This window comes from Saccostrea echinata, unplaced genomic scaffold, assembly GCF_033153115.1.
Source record: "Saccostrea echinata isolate AGI-Se365-2 ecotype Australia unplaced genomic scaffold, CSIRO_AGI_Sech_v1 ptg000042l, whole genome shotgun sequence".
NCBI classification, from domain to species: Eukaryota; Metazoa; Mollusca; class Bivalvia; order Ostreida; family Ostreidae; genus Saccostrea; species Saccostrea echinata.
The window spans coordinates 4,037,422-4,060,631 of NW_026889791.1; the positions used below are offsets into that span (position 1 = coordinate 4,037,422).

Sequence of the window (23,210 nt, forward strand, 5' to 3'; positions counted from 1 at the left end):
AAAATTCGAAATGATTTTATGCACTAGTGTTTGAAATTAAGACTAAATCAAAGATGCAATTACACGGGACAGAGAAATAATTTTTTTTTTTTTTTTTTTTTTTTAAATCGTATTGCTGTGTCGACAGTGAACAGGCCGGTAAAAGCGATTAAAATTCGAAATGATTTTATGCACTAGTGTTTGAAATTAAGATTAAATCAAAGATGAGATTAAGTTATCTTATAGATTCAATATAAATTTAAAAAACACAATGTTTCATTAGTTGTTGCTTCTACACGATGGATTTAAAACGTGATCACAGTCTTCACAGATATTTGTTTTGTTTACATGGTTTATGACCGCAGGTGGCTGGTCGATGGTGACCTCGGCAATGTGGGATCGCGGGTTGTGTTACATAACTAAAAACATTTAGGTGAACATGGAGAAATGCGTACTGTTAATGATCATTAATTATTCGATGCTTAAAGTTTAATATTACTTATATAGTTATATAGATACATTTAATTCCTTCCTTTATTTGAAGACGTGTTCCCTTTAAATCTAAATTAAAAAAGAAAAGAAAGTTGTAAAGAATAATTTATGAGTGAACCACAGAACACGTTTAAAACCTTATTTAGAAGAAAATTAGCATTAAATACAGTAGGGTATATAATTTATTGCAAGTTTGTTAAAGTTATACACATGAAGAGTTCCGATTTACTTGCCGAATGAAAACGCTTACCTGTTTACGGGACCTGCTTTTTACCTACATATTACGACATATTACGCAATACTCGAACAAAACAACATTTGTATGAGATCAATAGGTGTTAAAGAACAACTTTAATTCCGAAAGCCATATCGAAATATTTACCGTTTTTGAGTTATAAAGCGAAAACTTTCAAGGGCTCTAGATCCCTAATTTTAGGGGCCAGCCCCTTTTAAATGATATCAAATGAAAGCTCTTGCTATTATGCACAACTTTTATTCTACATGTTTTAACAAAATATTTTTAGTTTTAAAGATATAAAGGAAAATATGTCAAAATTTTTGCTCTTTTCCGCGTTCTAACTTTTGACCCCTCTCTAGCGCCATTTTTAATGCAAAAATCAAAAAACAAAAACCGATGTGCACAACTTCAATGCTTCTTCTTTTCAATTTCAAAGGGTTTTGTGCTCCAATTATTACAGTCTCAGAGCCTTTGTCTGGAAACCAGAGGCATAAAAATTTCAATCAAAGGGGAATAACTCGTGAACAGAAGGTAATTTCCGAATTATATTACAGTATTCTGAGAGTGTTTTGCAAAGTCTAAAAGCTCTGAAAATTTGAACAAAATCCGTTCAGAAATGAGGAAGATATGAAGCTTCAAAGTTGGCGTCTAGGAAAAAAAAAAAAAAGAATAATAAGAACTAGAGCCCAGCTCGTTGCAGAGCAACGAATAGGTCTTCCGTTGGAGCAGTGACCTTGAGTCAAGGTCATGCCATATTCTAAGATGATTAATAATCTTTTAAGGGACTATCAACTTGCAATGCTTCGCCAGTAGAAAGACAATAAAATAATGTACACTTTCTCTTTCGTGACCTTGAACTTGTCCAGATGACCTTGCATCAAGCCATGACACACTCTGGCTATGACGCAAACCTATCTGTGTTACCGACTTGACAAGTTAACACATGTTCTTTCAGACCACACATCCAGTAAAAGCATCTTGTTCTTAGTGACCTTAAACTTGAGTCAAGGCCATGACACAGTCTGTATGATACCAACAATACCCATTCAGAGTGTTTCCAACTTGACAAGTTTACACATGTTTTTTTTTCATTTCGTTTCCATATAATTGTAATTTATTACTTTTAACTCGCTGGCTTCAAATTTTATTGTAAATATGTTTTATGTCCAATTTCGATATTGAAAAACGTCGGTGTCCTTGAGTACGTGTACAAGGTGCATTACGTTACCCTATCACATCATGTTTTATAACGCAGACCATACATGTTAAAAAAACCATTTTATTCATCAAAAATCTCTGCTTAATTATCTTTGCCGATTTCTTACAGAACTAGAGTGTTCCCAGGAACGCATGGTTTTAGCTTCAATAAAGATGTAACTAAGTCTAAAAGTTATCAGCAATTTATTTGCTACGGCATTGAATATAGTTCATGCCAAAAAAAAAATCCAGGGACAGTAAGACTGTGATAGAATCTAACAATCAAATAGAAATGCAAATCCTTAACCCCTGAAAGCTAAAATGGATATTAATGAAATTTGAATAAAGGAGATGGGTGAATATGACGAGCGATAAGCCTATAGTGTGACAAACATGAAGATGAAAAATTAAATTTCAATTATATCAAAATTTTCCTTGATATTTCGTCTAACATTAAAATATACTTTATATAAAATCTCTATAATTTGCAAAAATCCCTAAAAGATTGAAATTATTTGCCTGGGAAATATTAGACACACACTAAAGCGGGCAAAAAGAGTCATTTTCTCATACTATAATGCTATTTTTCGATATGAGTGGGTCTTCGCTCCACCTTTTTGAAAGTTAATCCTCAAAGTTTGCATAAAAATATATTTTTTTTGGTTACCAAAAATATGGAGCAATGACCCACTATACCTTAAAAATATACTTTTATGACATAACATTCGCATCTTTTCGAGAAATACTTGAAGTCCATTAAGTCAAGGGTCATATCACAAACATGATTTAAATGCCACTCTTCATCAGGACTTGTGTAGTCTAGTGGTTAGCGTGCTAGTCTCGAAAGAAAATAATACTCAGGATTTTTATTGCCAGGGTTCGAACCCCATGAATACCACATATTTATTTTTTTAATAAAAGAATAAATTTTGCCGAGAAATTTTTCCTCAGAAAAGTTTTGTTTATCGTAATTTCATAAATTTCAATAATGAGAACTTTACTCTAAATACTAAATTCACAAACTGAACATGATTTTTTATATATCTGAAGCTATAGGCTTTTTGCACGCTATGTTCACCCATCTCCTTTATTATAAATAATTATATATAAATTATTTAAGTATGTGATTTCAACAATCCTTCGAAAGAGGCTTCAGTCTATCATATCAGCAATTGTCAGTCTACACCATCCATTTTGGAATACCGATCCCGTTGTATTTTCATAGTACTTAAATTTCAGTTTTTGTGGTTTCCTTTATTTCATACAGTGTCAAAATACATTGTCATGAGCTCATAAACATGTATAACTGTTAATTATCAAACCCTGCCTCTGTAATTTCAAAAGACATAAGTTAAATTTAACCTTCCGCAGTATATTTTACAAAATAGGTCAAAGGTCAAGGTCAAGTGGACTGTAACGCTAGTATTATGACAAACAGTGCACATTCTAAATGGCAAAGACTTACCTCATAAATATCAAAATGAAGTTGTATATCGGCATTATTGGTTATTTTGAAAAGTAGGTCAAAGGTCAAGTTCAAGGATATCTAGATCGGAAGCCATGGAAAAATACAAAAGCCATAGTGTCAAGCTATATGTGCAAATTATCAAATCCATACCTCTTACAATTCTCGAGATATAAGGTGTGACAGACGGACGGACAGCAAGACAGACGCCAGGTAAATTGATCGCTAAGTGCTGCTCTACTCTGCAGGCGACACAAAAATGTTTGTTTGATTGTCTCTTTGTTGTTTAACGTCCCTTGAGCTGCCAGCATTTGCCAGTGGAGGGCTGCAAATTCAGACCTATACTCGACACTCAAGGCCATTGAGCAGTGGGGGATTTTTTTCATGTCGGCACCTACTGCTACACGGGACCTCGGTTTATACGGCCTCATCCGAAGGACCACACTCCACGTTCTGTAGTGAAATTGTTTGTTTGTTTGTGTGTTAACGTTCCCGTCGAGATTTTTCACTCATATACATGTATGGAAACGCCACCACTTGCCGGTGGAGGGCTGCAAATTCAGACCTATACTCGACACTCAAGGCCATTGAGCAGTGAGGGATCTCTTTCGTGCCAGCATCTACTGCTACACGGGATCTCGGTTTATACGGTCTCATGCAAAGGACCGGTCTCCATGTCCCGCACAGGGAGTCGAACCCGCGACGTAAAGATTAACTCCTTACTCCGCGACTCTAGAGCAAACGCTCAAACCACTGCGCCAGGCGGGCGACGTGGTGGTATTCGAAACCACGACTACGAATCGTAGGGGTAGAAATATTTTGATAAAGGTACTATCATTATGAAATCATGTTCTGACTTAAGCCTGTAGAAAGCAATTTCATTTTTTCTGGGACGGGGCACAATCAATCAATTTTTTATATATCTTAGCAAAAAATAAAAAATAAAAAATAAAAAATAAAACCATAATTGCGGGGAGGGGGGGGGGGGGGCACGACCATATAGCTCTAAGCTATATAGTGACTAAGAAGGAATAACTTGTCATTTGTCAAAGTCTTTTACCTAAACTCTTCACTTTTAATTGTCAATAACAGATTCTTGTTACAAAGTGAAAAGTATACATTTATATGTACATATTGTAGTACAGGTATCCATCTCATATGCATAATCTATTTAATCAATCGTTTTATCCTGAAGGGAAAGTGAAATCTCAATCAAAATTTTTCACAAATACTGGACTCTCTGATTGATTATAATATACATGTAAGAACGAATCGTCAGTTAGGACTGCAGGTTTGATAAATTCACAGCATGCATCTTCAGCCTTAATTAAAACGTTGTTTCGAAATATTACACTGTATCTATAAAAGCGTAAAATTAGAATTGACCTAAAGAATATTTTACACCACATGGGAAATGTTTCTGTGGAATCCGGAGTTTACAATTCTGATTGACAGGTGTAGCGCCGTGCATGGATTTCATGTAACTATGTGCAAATAAGAAATAAAGGGATCTAAAGAAAAGAGTTATTGTGATTGACATTGTAATTAAAACAGAGACAATTAAGAGTAGTTTGGCTGTGCTGGCCTTTCTGACATTTGAAGTAAAGTTTAAGAATAACTTATCATTGAAATAAAGTTGTAAAAGTGTATTATCAATTATGTTCATTTTCATCATTAGATGTGTGCTAATAAATTTGTTATATTCAAGTCCATGTATATGTACTCCTTGTACATTTTTTTTTCTTTTGAACCGCGCGTGCAAGTGGAATTAAATTATAAAAAGTTAACATACTTCTTAAATGCATGGATTTTAGGTTACACAGTTCTGGACATTAGAAATAATTAAGCTTATAGTTTTGCCGATATTTTATCGTATGCTAAAAAATATGTATTACATAAAACATGTATTTTAAAAAATTCAGCACAATATAGCCTTTCAGATACTTATACATACAAATCAAATTACATATAAAATGAAATATTTTATTGAATATTATGATCTCTTCTCTGTAAACAGGCATGTTTTGAAGAGGACATTGAAGGCGAAAAGGGGCTCGAATAGACGCCAATTTTTTTTTTCTTCGGAAAGCTGTACAGTTATCTTGGGCGACATATCGCGTACAAGTACAATGTACAAAACAGCAGTGAAAATAAAAAATAATGAACTCAAAATTTAATTCTCTTCTCTCAATTATTTTGTGAAATATAATTACCAACAAATATATAAGTTTTTACCAGAGTGTATACAAAGCGACTTTTCAAGCGGTACATGAAAGCGTTTGACGCGTGACCAGGTACGTGTAATTGCTTTCTAAGCATGCAAACTCTGACTACAGTATCAGGTAGCACAGATTGCTGGCCTGTCAATCAAATCAGCAGCTATTGTTTTATATTGGTATGATTGTCGGGCGGTATATTATCGATCTTAAGCTATAGGTAGATTTTGTGGGCATTAATGGAAAATTGGGAGTTTAATAAAAGCACATGTACTTGTCATATGCTGGAGTTACCAAACTATAGACGACAGAGTTTTTCACATAGCATGTTCAGAGTTGGTGTAATCATAAAGATAGCCATTTTAAAAAGAAAATAATGTAAAAGTGTTATAAGCAATGCGTCTTATTGTTTTCAAAATATATCTCTTTTGAATTCTTGTGTGCAAACCTTGTGTGTCAAGTTAGAATTATCTGCAGAATTAACTACACGCAATGAATCTCCGAAATTAAACATATAATAACACATACATGTAATTGAGAAATAAATCGTTTATTAAATACATGTACATGTATGCAGTTTAAAGATTAGGATTCATGAAATCGGGGACCTTTATACGTCCTTAATAGAATGTTTTGGATTTAAATTAAATCAAATTAAGATAAGAATAAATAATTTAATTGAATGACCCGGTATGATTTAAAAAATAATTTTCCGTAAATCATTGTGTCAGCAAAATGAATATAGAACGACAATGTTTTGTGTATGAGCACTCATAGCTGCTTCCTCGGCTACATAATTAGGTTACATAATTGTAAACAAACACAAAACCCGGGTATATGTGAAACGCAGTTAAATGCAGTTAAAGACTGATTTATATTTTGCTAACTTTTTTTTAAAATTTAATATAGTGTATGTTTCAACATTAAACGACGAAAAGATGTTTAGTTTACGAACGCAGGTCGCTGGTTCACACGCAATGGATCTCTTGTAATTTCGGCCACAATAATTTAAAAAGTATATCACCAACATGACCAACATAGATAAGATGAAATAATTTGAAAGATCCGATATGACTAAAAAAACAACTAGAATGAAAATCAGAGACAAAAAATGTTTACCCAGAAAATGAAAGATTTCTTTCTTCACGCAAGCTAGTTAAACATTTCAAAATAAGAATAATAGCTGAAGTTTTCCTATTGCAGAATTATTCTTATGGCTTTATATGATTACCGCACGTCTGGCATGTCCCACCCTAATTTTCTACGCTTAATTCATTCATCATGTTCATTTGACCATTTCTGATTTTAAAAAAATGTCGCATGCAGATAAATTGTGAATCGGAAATCAATTTCTTTAGAACCAAATCAATATTTGTTGCGAGAAGTAAATAATTCGATAGCTTTTGAAGATTTCAACATACATTTTTGTAACACGCATATTTGTAATAACCACTTTATATACAAAACAAAATTTCATTCTCTTATATGGTAATATGGATGTCGTAATAGATCTGACTGAATGCTTGACATGCCTGTTTCAAAAACGTTTCCTAAGTTATCTTAAGATATGCCTAAGTTATAACTTTAGAAGTTCCTAAGATTTATCACAGCTTTATCACGAAACAATCTTATCTAAAAAAAAAATTATAAGTCATTTCTTAAGTTGTGCCTTTAAGGACTAATAAAATAACATTCCCGCTCTATATACAACTCTCAGTATGGTATATATTTTTAGATTCAAAAAGGAAGGGTGCGAGGATTGGGGATTTCCCCCACTTTTAAAGGATTTGGACACAAGTATGCTTAACTTTGCGAAGTGTGTTGCTAGATCTAAGCATTCACAGACACACCCTTTTAAGCCATCTTCCCTTCCGAGCACACGCTATTTGTATTTTAATTTTTAAACATTGTTCTAGGTGTTATACATTTACTTTATTTTGTTCTTATAAGGTATCTACATATAAATAAAATTTTAAAATGAATGCTTCGTAGCGAACACATGCGAGTTTATATTTTTCAAACAATCTTTGCCAATTACTTCACTGCATGTACACGTTAGTTGTTTGTGCTGTGTAGAGCAACTATCAGAGTACACAATGTATTTCAACATCGAGGTGCCCGCGGCTCTCTGTGGCCACGTGTATGTAAACGAGGACTGGACTACAACACCTAAGACACAAAGCGGCAGAGATGGATGAAACTGTTTGCTATATTACAAATACATGACTTGTATATTTGAAGGAATTTTCATTTATGTTAATGTTTATTTAATTCTATAAATAATAAATGGACATTCACAAGAGTGATGGTAAAAATAATATGTGCGTAGCATGCGTAGTAATTACAATTATTTACCGAAGTCCCCATTCAATTACAATTGCAGATGAATTAAAATACAACACGGGATAGAGCAATACTTTTTTAAATGTATTGTTGCGTGAACAAACAAAAACAGCGATTAAAATTTAAAATGATTTTTATGCACCAGTGTTTGGAATTAAGATTATAAAAGATCGGTAAAGTAATCTTACTGATTCGATATAATTAAAAACATAACTTTCCATTAATTAATAGCTCTTTGTACAAAATTGACATTATACGCGATCACAAATACTAGCTTTGTTTATGGCCACAGGTGGCTAGTACACTGGTGACCTCGATCAACAGCGTGGGATTCGCGCGTTGGGTTACATAACTAAATATCGAGCTGAACATGGAGACCGTAATATGCATACAGCTAATGATCGTGAATTATTCAATGCATACAGTTTAAAATCACTTACAAAGTTTGTTGTAATAATAAACGTAGAAAGATAGATTTAATATTCTCCGCTTTTGAACACTATTAATCTAATTTAAGAAGAAAAAGAAGAAAAGAAAGACAAGTTGTAATAAATAATTTAATAGTGAACCATAAACCACGTTTTAAACCTTATTAAAAAGAAAATTAACATTAAATACCGCAGGGTATATTATTGATAGCAAGTCTGTTTAAGTTATACACATGAAGAGGTCTGATTTCCTTGCCGAATGAAAAACGTTACCTGGCCTGCTTTCTAATACGTATTACGCAATACCCATGGTATACTCGAACAAAACAACATTTTCATTAGATCAAAAAGGTGTAAAAGAACAATTTTGTTCCCAAGATCCAGATCGAAATATTTACCGTTTTTGAGTTATAAAGCAAAAACTTTTAAGGGCCCAGGATCCCGAATTATAGGAGCCAGCCCCTTTTAAATAGTATAATATGAAAGCCCTTGCAATTATGCACAACTTTTATTCTACATGTTTTAACAAATTATTTTTAGTTTTAAAGATATAAAGGAAAATATGTCAAAATTTTTGCTCTTTTTCGCGTTCTAAATTTTGACCCCTCTCTAGCGCCATTTTTAATGCAAAAATCAAGAAAGAAAAACCGATGTGCACAACTTCAATGCTTCTTCTTTTCAATTTCAAATGGTATTGTGCTCCAATTATTACAGTTTCCGAGCCTTTGTCTGGAAACCAGAGGCATAAAAATTTCAATCAAAGGGGAATAACTCGTGAACAGAAGGTAATTTCCGAATTGTATTACAGTATTCTGAAAGTGTTTTGTAAAGTCTAAAAGCTCTGAAAATTTGAACAAAATCTGTTCAGAAATTAGGAAGATATGAAGCTTCAAAGTTGGCGTCTAGGAAAAAAAAAAAAAAGAATAATCTTAATCAGTACAATCAGTAGAAGGTCTTCCGTTGGAAACGGAAGACCTTAATAATCTTAACCATCAGAATCAGTAGAAGGTCTTCCGTTGGAAACGGAAGACCTTAATAACCTTATATCCCACCAGATTACAACATAAATTTTACGATGTAGCTTCCATGTGGTAGATTTTTTTCAGTTTGTATTGACATTATCCGGTACTCATTTGTAGTTTGTTAACACTAGTGTGCGAAAAATGTTTGTAAAATATGTGATTTCTGTATTTCATTAACTAATATCATGTGTAATAAACTACGTCTTATACACAATAAATATTCAATAAAGGTTAACAATTAAATTACGATGCCGTAATGCTACAGATCATCTCACAGATGTGTTGTATTGTAATGATAACAGGTAATTTTATTTAATACATTCTGTCCGTTTGTCATTAACTCTCCAGCGCTACAAACAACTGACAGTATAATAGTCATCCATCAAAACCCTCCATCTATATAATGATAAGATTTAATAGTTTGTCATCAGCCCTCGAGGTTGATTCCCCCGAGTCCCGCAATTAATGACAAATTGTGAAAAAAAATATTTCAATTTATCGTAGGAACTAATGACGCCAAAGCTTCATCGGCTGCAGATGTAAAATGTAATTTAAAAAAAATAATGGTTATTGTAATCCGTAAAATAAATTCATGACACCTTACATCGTATGCTTCTTTCAATCATGCGTAACAGTATATATTTTTTTCAATTCAACAACATACCAAAATCACTGGAGTTATCAAAGAAATTAACGATTCCGTTTTGAGGATTTTGCATAAAAAGACCACGCCCCCAGATACACGACAGTGTGCCTTTTCAAAACCTCAAAAACTCTATCGACTCAAAAACACATCGACTGTAGGATCTCATTCATACCTTGCTAATTTAAATGAACAGCGCTTACATTTAAAGTTAGACCTTGTTTTCGTATACAGGAAAAGGAGTATTTAGAGTTTGAAGGTCTGCTGGAAAAAAGCGTTTTGCCAGGTAATCAGCGCGGCATACATTTATCAGTGTTGTAGTGGGACTGTCCTCTTCCTATCTAAACTCTCTACATGGATTTTAATATTTAAATAGGACAAGCTGAATGTGAGTGTTAGCAGTGGACTTTTCTGCCTATCTTGGTTATCAGGGACCAATTGACACATTTACACAGGAAACCCTCAATGATGTAACACGTGGAGAATTGCGATCTTTATTTTAACATACTTTATTGTTTTTAACTGGACAGTTAAAAAAAATGCCTTGAGAGACATGGGACCAAAACAACAAATATTGGTGTTCTTATTTAACCTGTGGTGGTGCGTTACTGCTAATACGGTAAGTGTTTTTAAACCACATGACAAAATATTAAACTTCACTGAATCATTAAAATATAAAACTGCTGTCAGCAAATATGCATCGATGTTCACGCGCAGTTTCTTTCAAACTCTGACAAAAAAAAATTCAGCTGCTAAACCACAAATTTTTCCTGTTTTTATAGGACAAAAATGTTTGATTTGAATATTTTTTATGCTAAAAAATGACAGAATGTCCAGCCTTCCCTTCCTAACGATCTGATTTTTAATTGCTCCAGATCAGGCATGGAATTATTACTCATGTGCACCGAGAAATACAGTTGAATATTTTCCCGACACGATTTTTTTACAGCTAATTGTGAAACGTCGATTACGTAAGACCAGTTTCATGACAAAAACCGTGAACCAATGTTTGTAAACTAATCCCTCCCTCCTGGGTGGGAAGATTCCCTGATAGCACGAAAAACGTTTAATGCAATTGTTTTCTTAAAAGGGGGCATCGCCTTAAAGTTGATGTGACGAATTTTGGTTTTCCTGAGTTATCTTATTTTCCAATTGTCCTTGCTTTATACAAATAGTTTATTGGAGTTGGAATGACCATTACAGAGAAAATCCAAATGAAGTTTCATTGGAGGTTTTGACAATTTTGTCTTTTTTTCTCAAAACTTCCCAAGTAGGACATTAATACATTTTTTTTTTTGCACAAGCCCTGGTAATGCAATGTCATGCTTGGCTTCAGACATACCATACATTTTGAAAGGCGAGATGTATTAACTTTTTGGTTTAGTGCACAACTGAATTAAAATTCAAAGTGCAATATTTCGCCAAAAGATCATATCTACATTATTAAAAGAAGATACCAGAGGCTGTTTAAGTTTAAATCAGTTGACAAAATCATCGAAGTGTACTCTTACAAATTAATTCTGGGTAACAATACAGTGTAGATTTACACTGTACAGCGAGGTAATGCGTTGGACTTCTCCAAATTGCAAGATAAGTACCGCGTATAGAAGACCATGTGGCTCAGTCGTACAATGCTCTCACGAAGTCCTTATACACATTTTTCCCATAACCCCCGATTTAGCAGGTTAAATGTTTTATATGTCGTGTAAATTGCAACTTGTTTCTCGTATACAATTGCATAACTTGCATGCTTCGGTCACAATATACCGACCTTTTCTATGTTGGAGACCAAGAAAACAGTTGAGAGAATTTTAAGATACTTGTTTGTTTGGCCTGAAAATGCTTAAATATAAAAAGAAATCTACAAAACTTTCACTTTTAATACATCAACAATACAATTTGAGAGCAAAACTCTATACGCAAACTCGCAAATCAATTAAAATTAAGAAAAAGTCTGCCAAAAAAATTTGGAGGGGAAATTTTTAAAGCTGACTTGTATGAAAAAGAAAAAATATATAAGAATAAATTAAAAAATACTAACATTAAACATAGAGTAGAAATGAAAAAGAAACTCACTAATTTAAGAACAAAAAACCCCAAAGAGTACTGGAAAATCCTGAACACAAACTGCAATAAGCAAAGATGTAATGCTGATTTGAATGACCTTTTTACATATTATAAAGAATGCTGTAACGAAAATTTTAATGAACAAGAGTCAGAGCCCTCAGTATTAACACAAGAAGAGCTTGATATTGTAGCTGATGTTCAGCTCAATCATGAAATTAACCAACAAATAACACATGATGAAGTGCGCAACAGTATTAATATGTTGAAAAATAACAAGGCTTGTGGTGATGATAGAATCTTTAATGAATATATTAAAAATTCATGTGACTGCATGCTGAATTTATACACTGAATTGTTCAACAAAATTTTTGACTCTGGTGTAATACCCACTCAGTGGGCTTGTGGAAACATAATCCCAGTATACAAAAATAAAGGGGACAATACTGATCCTAAGAATTATAGACCTATCACACTGCTGAGTTGTCTAGGAAAATTATTTACTGCAATTATTAATGAAAGATTAAACTCATATGCTGATAATGTACAACTCATTTTAGAAAATCAAGCAGGCTTTCGTAGAGGTATGGGTACAATAGATCATATTTTTTCATTATATTCTCTTGTAGAACTTTTTAGAAGACATAAAATGAAATTGTACTGTGCATTTATAGATTTTGAGAAAGCATTTGATTCGGTTTGGCATGTCGGACTATGGAATAAAGTTCTACAAAATAATATTGATGGAAAATGCTTTAAGATTATAACCAACATGTATAAAGGTATTAAATCAAAAGTAGTAGTTAATGGAATAAGTTCAGAAATGTTTGAATGTAGTATAGGAGTTCGGCAAGGGGAGAATTTGTCACCATTTTTATTTTCATTGTACTTGAATGACCTTGAGGAATTTTTATCTGGAAACAAAGCTAAGGGTTTACCTTGTTTGTCAGAAAAACTCGAAAGAGAACTAAATCTCTACTTACAGCTTTTTGTTTTATTATATGCAGATGATACTATTTTGTTATCAGAAAACGCAGATGATTTTCAGTACATGCTAAATACGTTTTCTAAATATTGCAAGACATGGCACCTTAAGGTTAATAGTAAGAAAACAAAAGTTGTAATATTTGGTAGAGGTAAAAATAATAGCTCTTTTACATTTGAAGGCTCCAAGCTTGATATAGTTGACAACTTTAAATATTTAGGTGTTACATTTTGTAAAAGTAATTCTTTCAATTTAAATACCAAAGAATTATATGACAAAGCTACTAAAGCAATGTATAGTGTTATTGGTAGATGTAGAAAACATAACTTATCAATGGATTGTAAATTAGACATGTTTGATAAAATTATCAAACCATTACTTCTATATGGATGTGAAATGTGGGGTTTTCACAATACTAAACTAATAGAGAAATTACACCTAAAATTTTGTAAACATATTCTAAGCTTGAAAACATCAACACCAAACTTTATGGTGTACGGAGAACTTGGTAGACACCCTTTATTAATTGATATCAAAGTTAGAATGATCTCATTTTGGGGTAAACTTATTAATGCTCAGAGCTCTAAATTGTCTGCAAAACTTTTATGTGCATTGAAAATATGTAAGAATCCATGGTGTGATTTTGTTCAGAAAATTTTAAATGAATGTGGATTGACTTATGTGTGGTATGAAAATTCAATTAATATATCTTGGCTAAAAAATAAGGTATATACCACTCTCTTAGATCAGTTTAAGCAAACATGGTTTAGTGATGTACAAACTTCCCCTAAAGGTTTGAACTATAGAATTTTTAAAAAATCATTAATCTTTGAAGACTATTTGTTGAATTTGCCTCCTAAACAATCCAAGAAATATTGTTTATTTAGAACTGGGAATATAAAATTACCAATTGAGACTGGTAGATGGTTTAACATCCCTAGAGAAAATAGAATTTGTAAATTATGTAACAGCAACGAAATTGGGGATGAATTTCATTATTTATTTAAATGTACTGATGTGTCTATAAAGAACTCAAGAGTTATGTATTTGTCAAAGTATTTTCATTTGAATCCAAATGTTTTGAAATTTGAAATGCTTTTTAATGTAACCAATACTAATCAACTTAGCAAAATTTGTAAATTGTTAGATATTATAATTGAGAGAGTTGGCTCTCTTGGTTGACATACTCTGTTACCCCTTCTTCAGGCATGTAATATTTTCTGTTTATTATACTGTACATATCTTCTCTTCACTGTTTTGTCAGTTATGAGAATAAAGTTCAAGCCTCCTCGAATTAAACTCTAAATAATATCGCACAGTATTTAGAAATCTACCTCCTTCAATCGCTCAAATTTGCAAGGGTAAATACTTAAAATGCATTTTAATAATCCAATTTACAAGAGAAAATTCATTATAAAATGGAGCTTAATGAATCAGAATGGGAAAGGATTTTTAAAACCCCTTTCATTATAATCGTTATGCTAGCCATAATAACATTTAATTTTTATAGTGCAAGGTCAAAAAAAGACTAGGGTAACGCAATTAAATGCGGTCTTGTGGTTTTTGAGAAGAGTTATAAATACAACGCATATTTGCTTTCGGGGTTTGAATAATATATATAGTTATATCTGAGTTCAAGAGGCTAAAAATATTAAATATTGACTTCTACTTTTTCAATTAGCACTTACTAAGTAGATTATAACAATAATAAATTAACTTTATTAAGGATGTTACTGGAATTTTGTGGTTTTGATTTAAGACATGTACATTGCTTACCGGGGTATGTGTGTCGAATGACAATAGAAGGTTCTTACAGTTTTTCTTTGCCAATTTCTCCATTTTTCACCAAGTTCTGTTGAAATAAAATGAGGGTTTTGTTTTAAAAGACGAACACTGATTGGGTACGATTTTAACCACCTGCCGTCAAAACTATAGAGAGAACAATATTAAATACGATGACCTGATAAAGTTTTAGGACCCGAAGTTAACGGTCAAGTTATAGGGATCTTCAGCGACTGTAAACAGAATAGGCAAAGACATCGACACCACAATGATCTCCGAATCGAGAGCTATGTCAACATAGAAAGGTTGACTCTTCGACTAATTAGCTCATATTGAAAAGCCAGGTACCAGCCAAGTAAGAGCGAGGTAAAAAGAGGACTTTTTGAACGAAGTATTTAAAAGGGGAAGTAAAGGAATGTCCTCCAATTACATTGTCTCTATTACAGAAAAATGTTTAACTTAATGAAACACCCCATAAAAATGTAAATACGGTTATCAATATTAGGGAAAGTGAAAAGGGGGAACAAGACAACACCGTAATCTGGCAAAGAAAGGAATGTTTTTAGACAAACAAGAATTTTAAATGCGGGTGCAGCTAGGTGTAATCTCTACTGATCCTCGTGAAAAAGGATTTCAAATGACTCTTTAGGGATTTACCAACGGACAAATGAAATTTTAAAAAGATGACAACCCCTGGACTCGTTCCCTGTGGTGGCGTTCCTCGAATGCTTGTCGTAATCTGGGCCCGTTGAGATAGCGTTTGAACAACAGCACATGCCTCCGTGCATGCAAAGACACCTTGGTTCTGCTTCCAATATTCTTTACTTTGTCATACTTTGTCAACATAGGATTTGGTGCGCATTTCCTCCCCAAGCTGTCCACGGAGATCTCATGTCGATATTATCATCTCATAAATCCGCCACACTTCTGGGCTATTTTTATGAAATTTATCAAGGTGTTATCTTTTAATTATCTTTGAGGGTTCGTGGATTCTGTGCAGCGTGGCTTCATTTGATGTAGATATCGTTTTTGTCTCTTGTTCAGATAGGAAATCTTGATTCAACACATTTTGTCAACAAAGTGAACAGCCTCTGTAAACAGAACGGGACCACTTTATATCAAGTACATGTACCATTACGGCCTTTGTTTAAACCCCTATCCTTTAACAATGTCACAATTTTAGCAAATTTTCTATATTACCACAACTTGCAGACGTGTACGTAACCATTATGTAATGTCCTGTTTTTCAATCAGTTAATAATCGTCCTTGATTTTTTCTGTTTTAATCATACCATGTGTATACTGTGTTTCTTTTTGTCGACATTTGAAGATTTTTTCGACTCGGGTGATCTTGTTTATAAGGTCCACATTCATTTTATCCCTTAAAAAAATCAAACAATTTGACACAGAATCAGTTTATCAACCAAATAGTTGACTTCAAAGACGAATCCAAAAAACTACCCTCTCTGAAAACTTCACATAAACTCTCTAGAAAGTTGTTTATACACGATTTTGGTTTGATAGCGCCGACAAGAGAATTTAATAGACTTTATTTTCTTGGTTAAAATGGAATTCGAGTTAGATATTCCTCGTCATCGTAGACATAAAACATTACGTTTAAATATTTCTAATCGCTAACCAATACTGACACTTTGCAACTGCAATAAATTAATTTGACAACAACATAAAAAATATAATCTGCTCAGAAATATTTCTGAGTTCCTCTGCTGCTGTGAACTGCATTTTTTCTAACTATAAAAGGTACCCGGTGTACGGCAGGTATCAACAGGAGAACGCTCGCGACTGTTTACAGACGACAACAGATCGCGGTAATATTTAACTTCGTATCGGAAGTACAAATCTTTCCAAACTAATTACTTTCTAATGAACAAGCTTGACTGGTGATAAGAAATGTGAATAGACCTTAATATTTATTTAGGGGATAATCGGCGGACGGATAGTGGAAGCCTGTAAAAGTCCACGCACAACTCCGCGGCAGATGGCCGTGTAGACACAAGTCATTTGTTGGTTTAACCAATAGTCCCCATCCCATTGTTCCTTGTTTATCTTGGAGTTTTCCATTTTTGCAACAGCAGATCATATCTCGGAGCGCTGTATCCGATTGCAATAATAATATCACGGCTTTTAAATGGTCATTTTACTGAAGTTTAGGTCCGAGTAGAACGATATACATCGCTCGTTAAAATAGTAGTGATTCGGAGTGAGAGATAATCGAGATAAAATTAGCATTTGTTAGGAATAAATCAAGTTAATCTGCCGAAACCCCCTCGTAAAATCTTACAATTTTACTAAAGATATACAGGGTGTTTGAAGTTCCGTTCCATTAGATCCGAATTAAACCATACTCATTTGCATAGATTAACCGTTAAAGCTCATTTCTAATCGAGTATCCCGAAGAAAAAATCTTCATGTGATCACCCGTTTGAACATTTCAAAAATAATAATGACCCAGTCTATAAGTAGAAAACTGGAACTTGCGCCTGTGTGGAAAATAACTTACATTTTTTTGCTTTACCCTAAATACTTTACAAAGATTAAAAGTGAAACAGAAAAATTTTGTTGTAAATCTATCAAAAGGGAAGATATCGATCATTACAATACACTTCAAACACATTAAAGGTGATAATCAAAAACGCACACGTCTTTGTTGTTTGTACCAAGACGGAGGCCCTCCAATGTAAATCCTGTTGTCGAGTTGAATTGTTGGATAAAGCATCAGACGGAATCAAATTTTTCGCTTTACAAATCTTTTGGGGTAGAACATATTTCACTTGCTTGAATAGATGTCTTTTATATAATAATCATTTGATCTTTGTATTAAGAAAAATATAAATTTTACATTTGAACGATCAAAACGCATTTGGCAAGGTAACAGAAAAAACATTTCTTTAACTGTATAAATATATGTAAAGATAACAAGACAATATCCGTTGTTAATTAAATATTTATTAATCATTGTTAATTACCTTCCTTTACGACGATTCTGGATGGGAATTACTACTATCTACATAAATCTATTGTTACTTGGGCACGCGTGGCACTGTAATTCAACCCCAAGACGAAACGCCCCATGGGACACATTAATACCAATAATATTGATGTAAGTTCAGATAAGATAGATATTCAATAAAATTTTGGCAGTCTTTAATAACTGAGCTGTTTTAAAAGATCCTGTCTTTAATATTTCTCATCAAGTCAAGTGTACGTGATGTTTTGAGAAGCCTCGAATAAATTGGCACTAGCCGCGTGATTACACTGATAGGAGGGTCCGTACTTGTGGGAAAATATCCTTGGTGCAACCTTAAACCTTAGAACCGATGATGAATTTACAATGTAAGAAAAATAATAAAGTTATCATAATGTTAAATAATAATTTATTTATGAAATAAATTTTAGGGATATTCAAGAATTTGAGAAATGATACATAAAGAAAGAGTGGTTTAGACTTCCAACTCGCTCTGACGTATCCATGGTATTCGAGATATTGATGTTCGAGATGCATAGGTTCAACTGTATACACATGTACACAACACGAACAAGGATAACCAAACATTAATGTTTAGCATAGCCTATAACAATAATTAAATGGATGTGTCTCTTTTTTGTAAGCTTTACTATCACAATTCTAATGTTTACCATGTTTCTTTTACCAGGTAGTTCTGCCAAATTTTCAACAACTTCGCGCCAGTTACCCGGGTTACAAACATCATGGCGGCAAATTCAGGAATCACCACCTTATCCAGGAGATTGGTTGCCGTTCAGATAAACTCCTGCACGATACAAGTGCACTGCGACTGTCCTATGCCCTAAATAAAATTGGTGGGGTTCACTCCCTTGGGAAAAGCCTTATTAGACTGTCCAAGTTTGGAGAAGACAGTGTTGTTGGTAGAGATAGACTCCAGTATATCTATCATCCTATAGCGTATGGCCCTTTCCTTGCCGATAAGTATGGATATCCTAGTGTCTCCAAACTGCATGAAATGGACCCCGTCCACACCAAGAAAAACTTCTGGGGGAAGCAGGGCATTCTCAGAGTGATAACCTACACACAACACTCTAATCTGCCCGTTGGACATGTTGCTTTGTGGGACTGTAATAAATTCTTCCAATCAAAAGACTGGATTGCAATGCATTCATTAATTACTGTGGAATTCTGGGAATCACCAGGTAGGTTTTACTTTTAAAAAGTAACAATTGAAAAATATCATTAAATATAGACTAATTTCAGAAAGAAAACTTCCGTCGCCACTTTTACTGAACTAAAGGGAAGTTGTAAAATACAGACAATAAATGCAAATGAATTCTAGTGCATGTTCATAAACTCTCACTTCTGGGAAGTTCTTGAAGTGTGTAATGGAGATGAATGAAGTTATAATCACAGAGTGAAGTTTAAATAGCCTCCTGTAAATCTGTGTTTGAACCATAAAAGACACTAAGTCTGCCAAAAAACCATCAGATTTATTTTCAATCAACAAAGAGGTCATGTCAAAAAGTATGACAACCACCATCTGCTTCTCCTCCAATTATTGAATTACAGTCAAGTTTGAAAGACTGGGTAAACAAACCATTGTAACTTTATGCAGCGTGCTCTAAATAAAACTATAATGTTCTTAAAATCAAAATTGATTTATCACAGAGAATTATTTTACACTTTAAAAACCAACAGCTGACGAGACTTAATATAAAATATTTAACTGGACTTAGCATGGTGAATCATGATTGTTAAATAAGTTGTGATACAGAAATATGTGCAAAGAACATTTTATTACATTTTTATATTTTTCTTTATAAATATTCTCTGCTTTCAGATTCTAACTGCAGTGGTGCATTGGAGCCACCAACAGTAACAGCTCAACACTACAAGCACCACAGAAACAACCAGTCTCATCATCCAATGAAAACCATCTATTCAAAAGCCTCTCAGATATCCAGCCAATTGGTAGCAAAAGTAGGCAGCCAATCAAAATCAATGTCAGAAACTGCTCCACAGTTAGGAACTCCCAGTTCTGTTCTTCATTTGAACAATAAATACACACAGCAACAGACAACTGATCAGTTGTTACATAATCCTTCATACAGAAGAAAGTTTCTGAAAAAGTATTTTCTCAGTAATGGACATTTACGCCACGCAAAACACAGAGGACTTGTTCTGAAAGAAAAGGGAAAACTAAAGTAACAAAATGTCCATCCAACACAACTGTAATGGTGCTATACTCTAGTCATCAACATTAAACCAAGGACTGTGTCTAAAAGCCAAATTCACCTTTATAAAGTCTAATTTAAAAACAGACTCAAGGGTAATCTAATGCAGCTATCTTTGACTTAAATGTCAACATCATCACTGGAGAACTGAATAAAATATCTGAGTGAAATCATTGACCATGAACTTCAGTTCCTTTCCTCAATCCTAAGGCATGTCATTTTATCAAAATCACCATAGAAACTCCTTAGTGTACATGATGTACATTTGAATTGCATTTTCTTTTCTTATATTAGATTTCCATCATTATGGACATAATGTTCTATGTTATGATGACTTGTGGAAATTAATTCCTTTGTTTTAATTCAGTACGTAGCATTAACTGGCTAGTCAAGTATTGTCTGTGAAAATGTGAATGTTTCTGAATGAAATGTTTGTAACTGTGGAGAATTCACAATTTTTACTCACATTGCCCTTTCTTATTATGGTCTTCTTTTTATTTATGTCTTCATGCACTTGTTAAATGCATTTAAATCATCATAAGTCAATAAATACACAAGAGATGATGTATATTTTTGTAAATTTTTACGTGATTACAAGCACATAGTGTTCCATAACCTCTGTAATTCACCATACATTAAGGATAAGGATTAATGTGGCATTTGTATGATATGTGATGTTGGAAATTTCTGAGTTGCTTCTAGATTAAAGTACTGTAGAAGTACTTTTTTCTGCAACTGTAGAAGTACTTTTTTCTGCACGATATTAATTTATGCCGTATACACGGTTACAAATTTTTTGTAAGTTTGTCCCAGTGTACGTAGAGTAGTGGCAATCTACATGTAAAAAAAAAAAAATTCCGTGTAATTTCTACCCATTGATTCAACAGAAATTGTGATTCCACAGAATTAAGACCCTGTGAAAAAAAGTATGTTTACAGTAGTTTTAATGTATCCCTTTCCATCAGTTCTGAAATTATACTTTTGTCATATTTTTGTCTTGTCAAAAAAAGAAAAGAAAAACTGTTAACAAACAACTTCTTAAGAAGGACAAAAAAAAATTAGGATCTGTCAAAATAAAAAAAAAATAATAATCTGTGAAATAAAGTATTAATGCTTGTATAATCCTCTCTCACTTTACATATAGATTGTTAGATATTTTTCTCTCAGTTTTTATATCATGCACAAACAAGAATCTTCTCCGAATTCATTGTGTTGCAATTAAACGTATCATTGACACTATGTATATAAGCTCATAAAGAAAAGAATATATTTGATTACATTATCATTGCTTGCTCTGAAAGAATTCTGTGACAATTTTATTGGCCAGTAACACAATCCTAATTTTGATTTAGATAAACTGTTTCCATTGTGATACATTATAATCTGTACTGGGTGCCATTGCGTAATTAAAATAATGATTGATAGGGAACGAGATAAATTGAAAAGAAGTGACTTAATGCTAGCAAACCTTAGTCCCTACCACTAACAGCACCTGCCTAGATTATGCAAACTGCATTTAGCTTGCATTCCAATATTTTTATGCAAATGTCTTGTCAATCCTCGGACTTCTTTACCTTCATAATGTCTGTTCATCAGAGCAGAAATATTTAATGATGTAATGCTTTGAAAAGACTAGCACATTTTTTGTAGTGTCTGAACATTTTAATAGAGTATTTTACCATCCGAAAGAAAAAAAACAACTTTTTTTTTTCAAAACAAGAAAATCTGAATTTGTCCCACTCTTTGTGTTTTAGGTAATGCAAGTTACAGAGCATTAATTTTTGTTTTCTATGTCCCTGAACAGTCAAGGTGTTTTTGAATGAGAGTTCTTGTGTCTAGCGAGTGAGAGGGATTTAACCATTTTTTTTGGAAATAAGCTCCTCAAAGAGCATATGTGGATTATAACTACATTAAATTTTTGATAAGCTTTTATGTTGTGATTTGACTATGAATAAAGAAACATGAAAGATGAATGCTGTTTAGTTTTAAAAAACAGGATGTCAGTAATCTACTAATGCAAGAATCTTTAAATGGAGGGCACAAATCATGTGTTTCAGGAGGGAAATTAAAGGAATCATTTATCTGTATGGCTGTAGGGTAAATCTTAGACTTACTCAAGTCTCTATGTTGTTGTTTTAATTATTTTTTAATATTTTGTTCAATTGACATTAACAAAGGTTTTAAATAAAACATGGGTTTAAGCAAGTCTAGATAATTCCAACTAAAGGGAATTACTTTTGCTATTTAAGAAAAGTCACGTCTTGTCCTTGTCAGGAAACACACTCTCTGATTTACAAAGCCGCTTGATACATGTATCCAAAATCTTAATGCCTAAGCAGCCTATGGAGAAATGGAAGTCTAGTACCTAAAGGTTAATTAAGCTGCTATAATTTAATCACAGCCTGAGAACTGTAAAGTAACCTAATAGTGTGGTTGCATTAATATCATGGGAATAAAAATTTTTGGTTTTGACAAAAAAAAAATAAAGTTTCACTGATTTATGGATAACAACTTTGTCCTACTCTACCATTAGTAAAATTTAATTTGTAGTTAAGTTGATTACCTAATGTTGTGAACTGGATCAACCACATTAACAATGAAAATTGGTATTCAGATGAAAATGATGAAACCATAGTATGAAAATAATGTGACAGCATTTAAAAGATGAAGCCTTGTAAGATAATTATAGGTCACCCACAACCCCGACAAAAGGGATAAGCCCTTTTTTTTTTTAGCCACTTCAAGGTCAGAAATCAAGTTGACAGAGACGGTAATACTCTAAGCATCTAACAATTACTTGTCTGAAAAATTTGCAACAGCAAAACAAAACCATTCTTAAGACCAGTTTAGTTTCACTATTTAGCCAAAGGTTTCTATAATTAAATCTGAGAAATCATATAAAGAGTTTTTTCAGTTATTGATATACATGTACCATACAAAAACATTTCATATATTTACATGATTCAGTATCAAGATATAAAGCATACCAAATGTTTGGGTATAGAACATTAACCAGGAAGCTGAAGATATAAGAATGTTTGATTTTCACCTATATTTATCTATCTGCCTATATCTGTACAGAATTCCTCAAACAGTTGTTAAGATATTTTGATCATAGGAACCAGTGTAAATT

At 33.1% G+C, this 23,210-nt stretch overlaps 2 protein-coding genes across 2 annotated transcripts in view; one reads left to right on the plus strand and one right to left on the minus strand.

Moving 5' to 3' along the window:
• The window catches only part of LOC133201185 (anaphase-promoting complex subunit 4-like), a 56,767-nt gene that overhangs the window by 14,364 nt on the left and 19,193 nt on the right, over positions 1–23,210 (minus strand). The window lies entirely within an intron of this gene.
• LOC133201187 (uncharacterized) lies at positions 10,214–22,050 on the plus strand. Its single transcript, XM_061336975.1, has 3 exons — positions 10,214–10,642; positions 18,529–19,042; positions 19,684–22,050. The coding sequence occupies exons 1-3, from the start codon at positions 10,577–10,579 to the stop codon at positions 20,049–20,051; spliced, it is 948 nt and encodes a 315-aa protein (XP_061192959.1). The 5' UTR covers positions 10,214–10,576; the 3' UTR covers positions 20,052–22,050.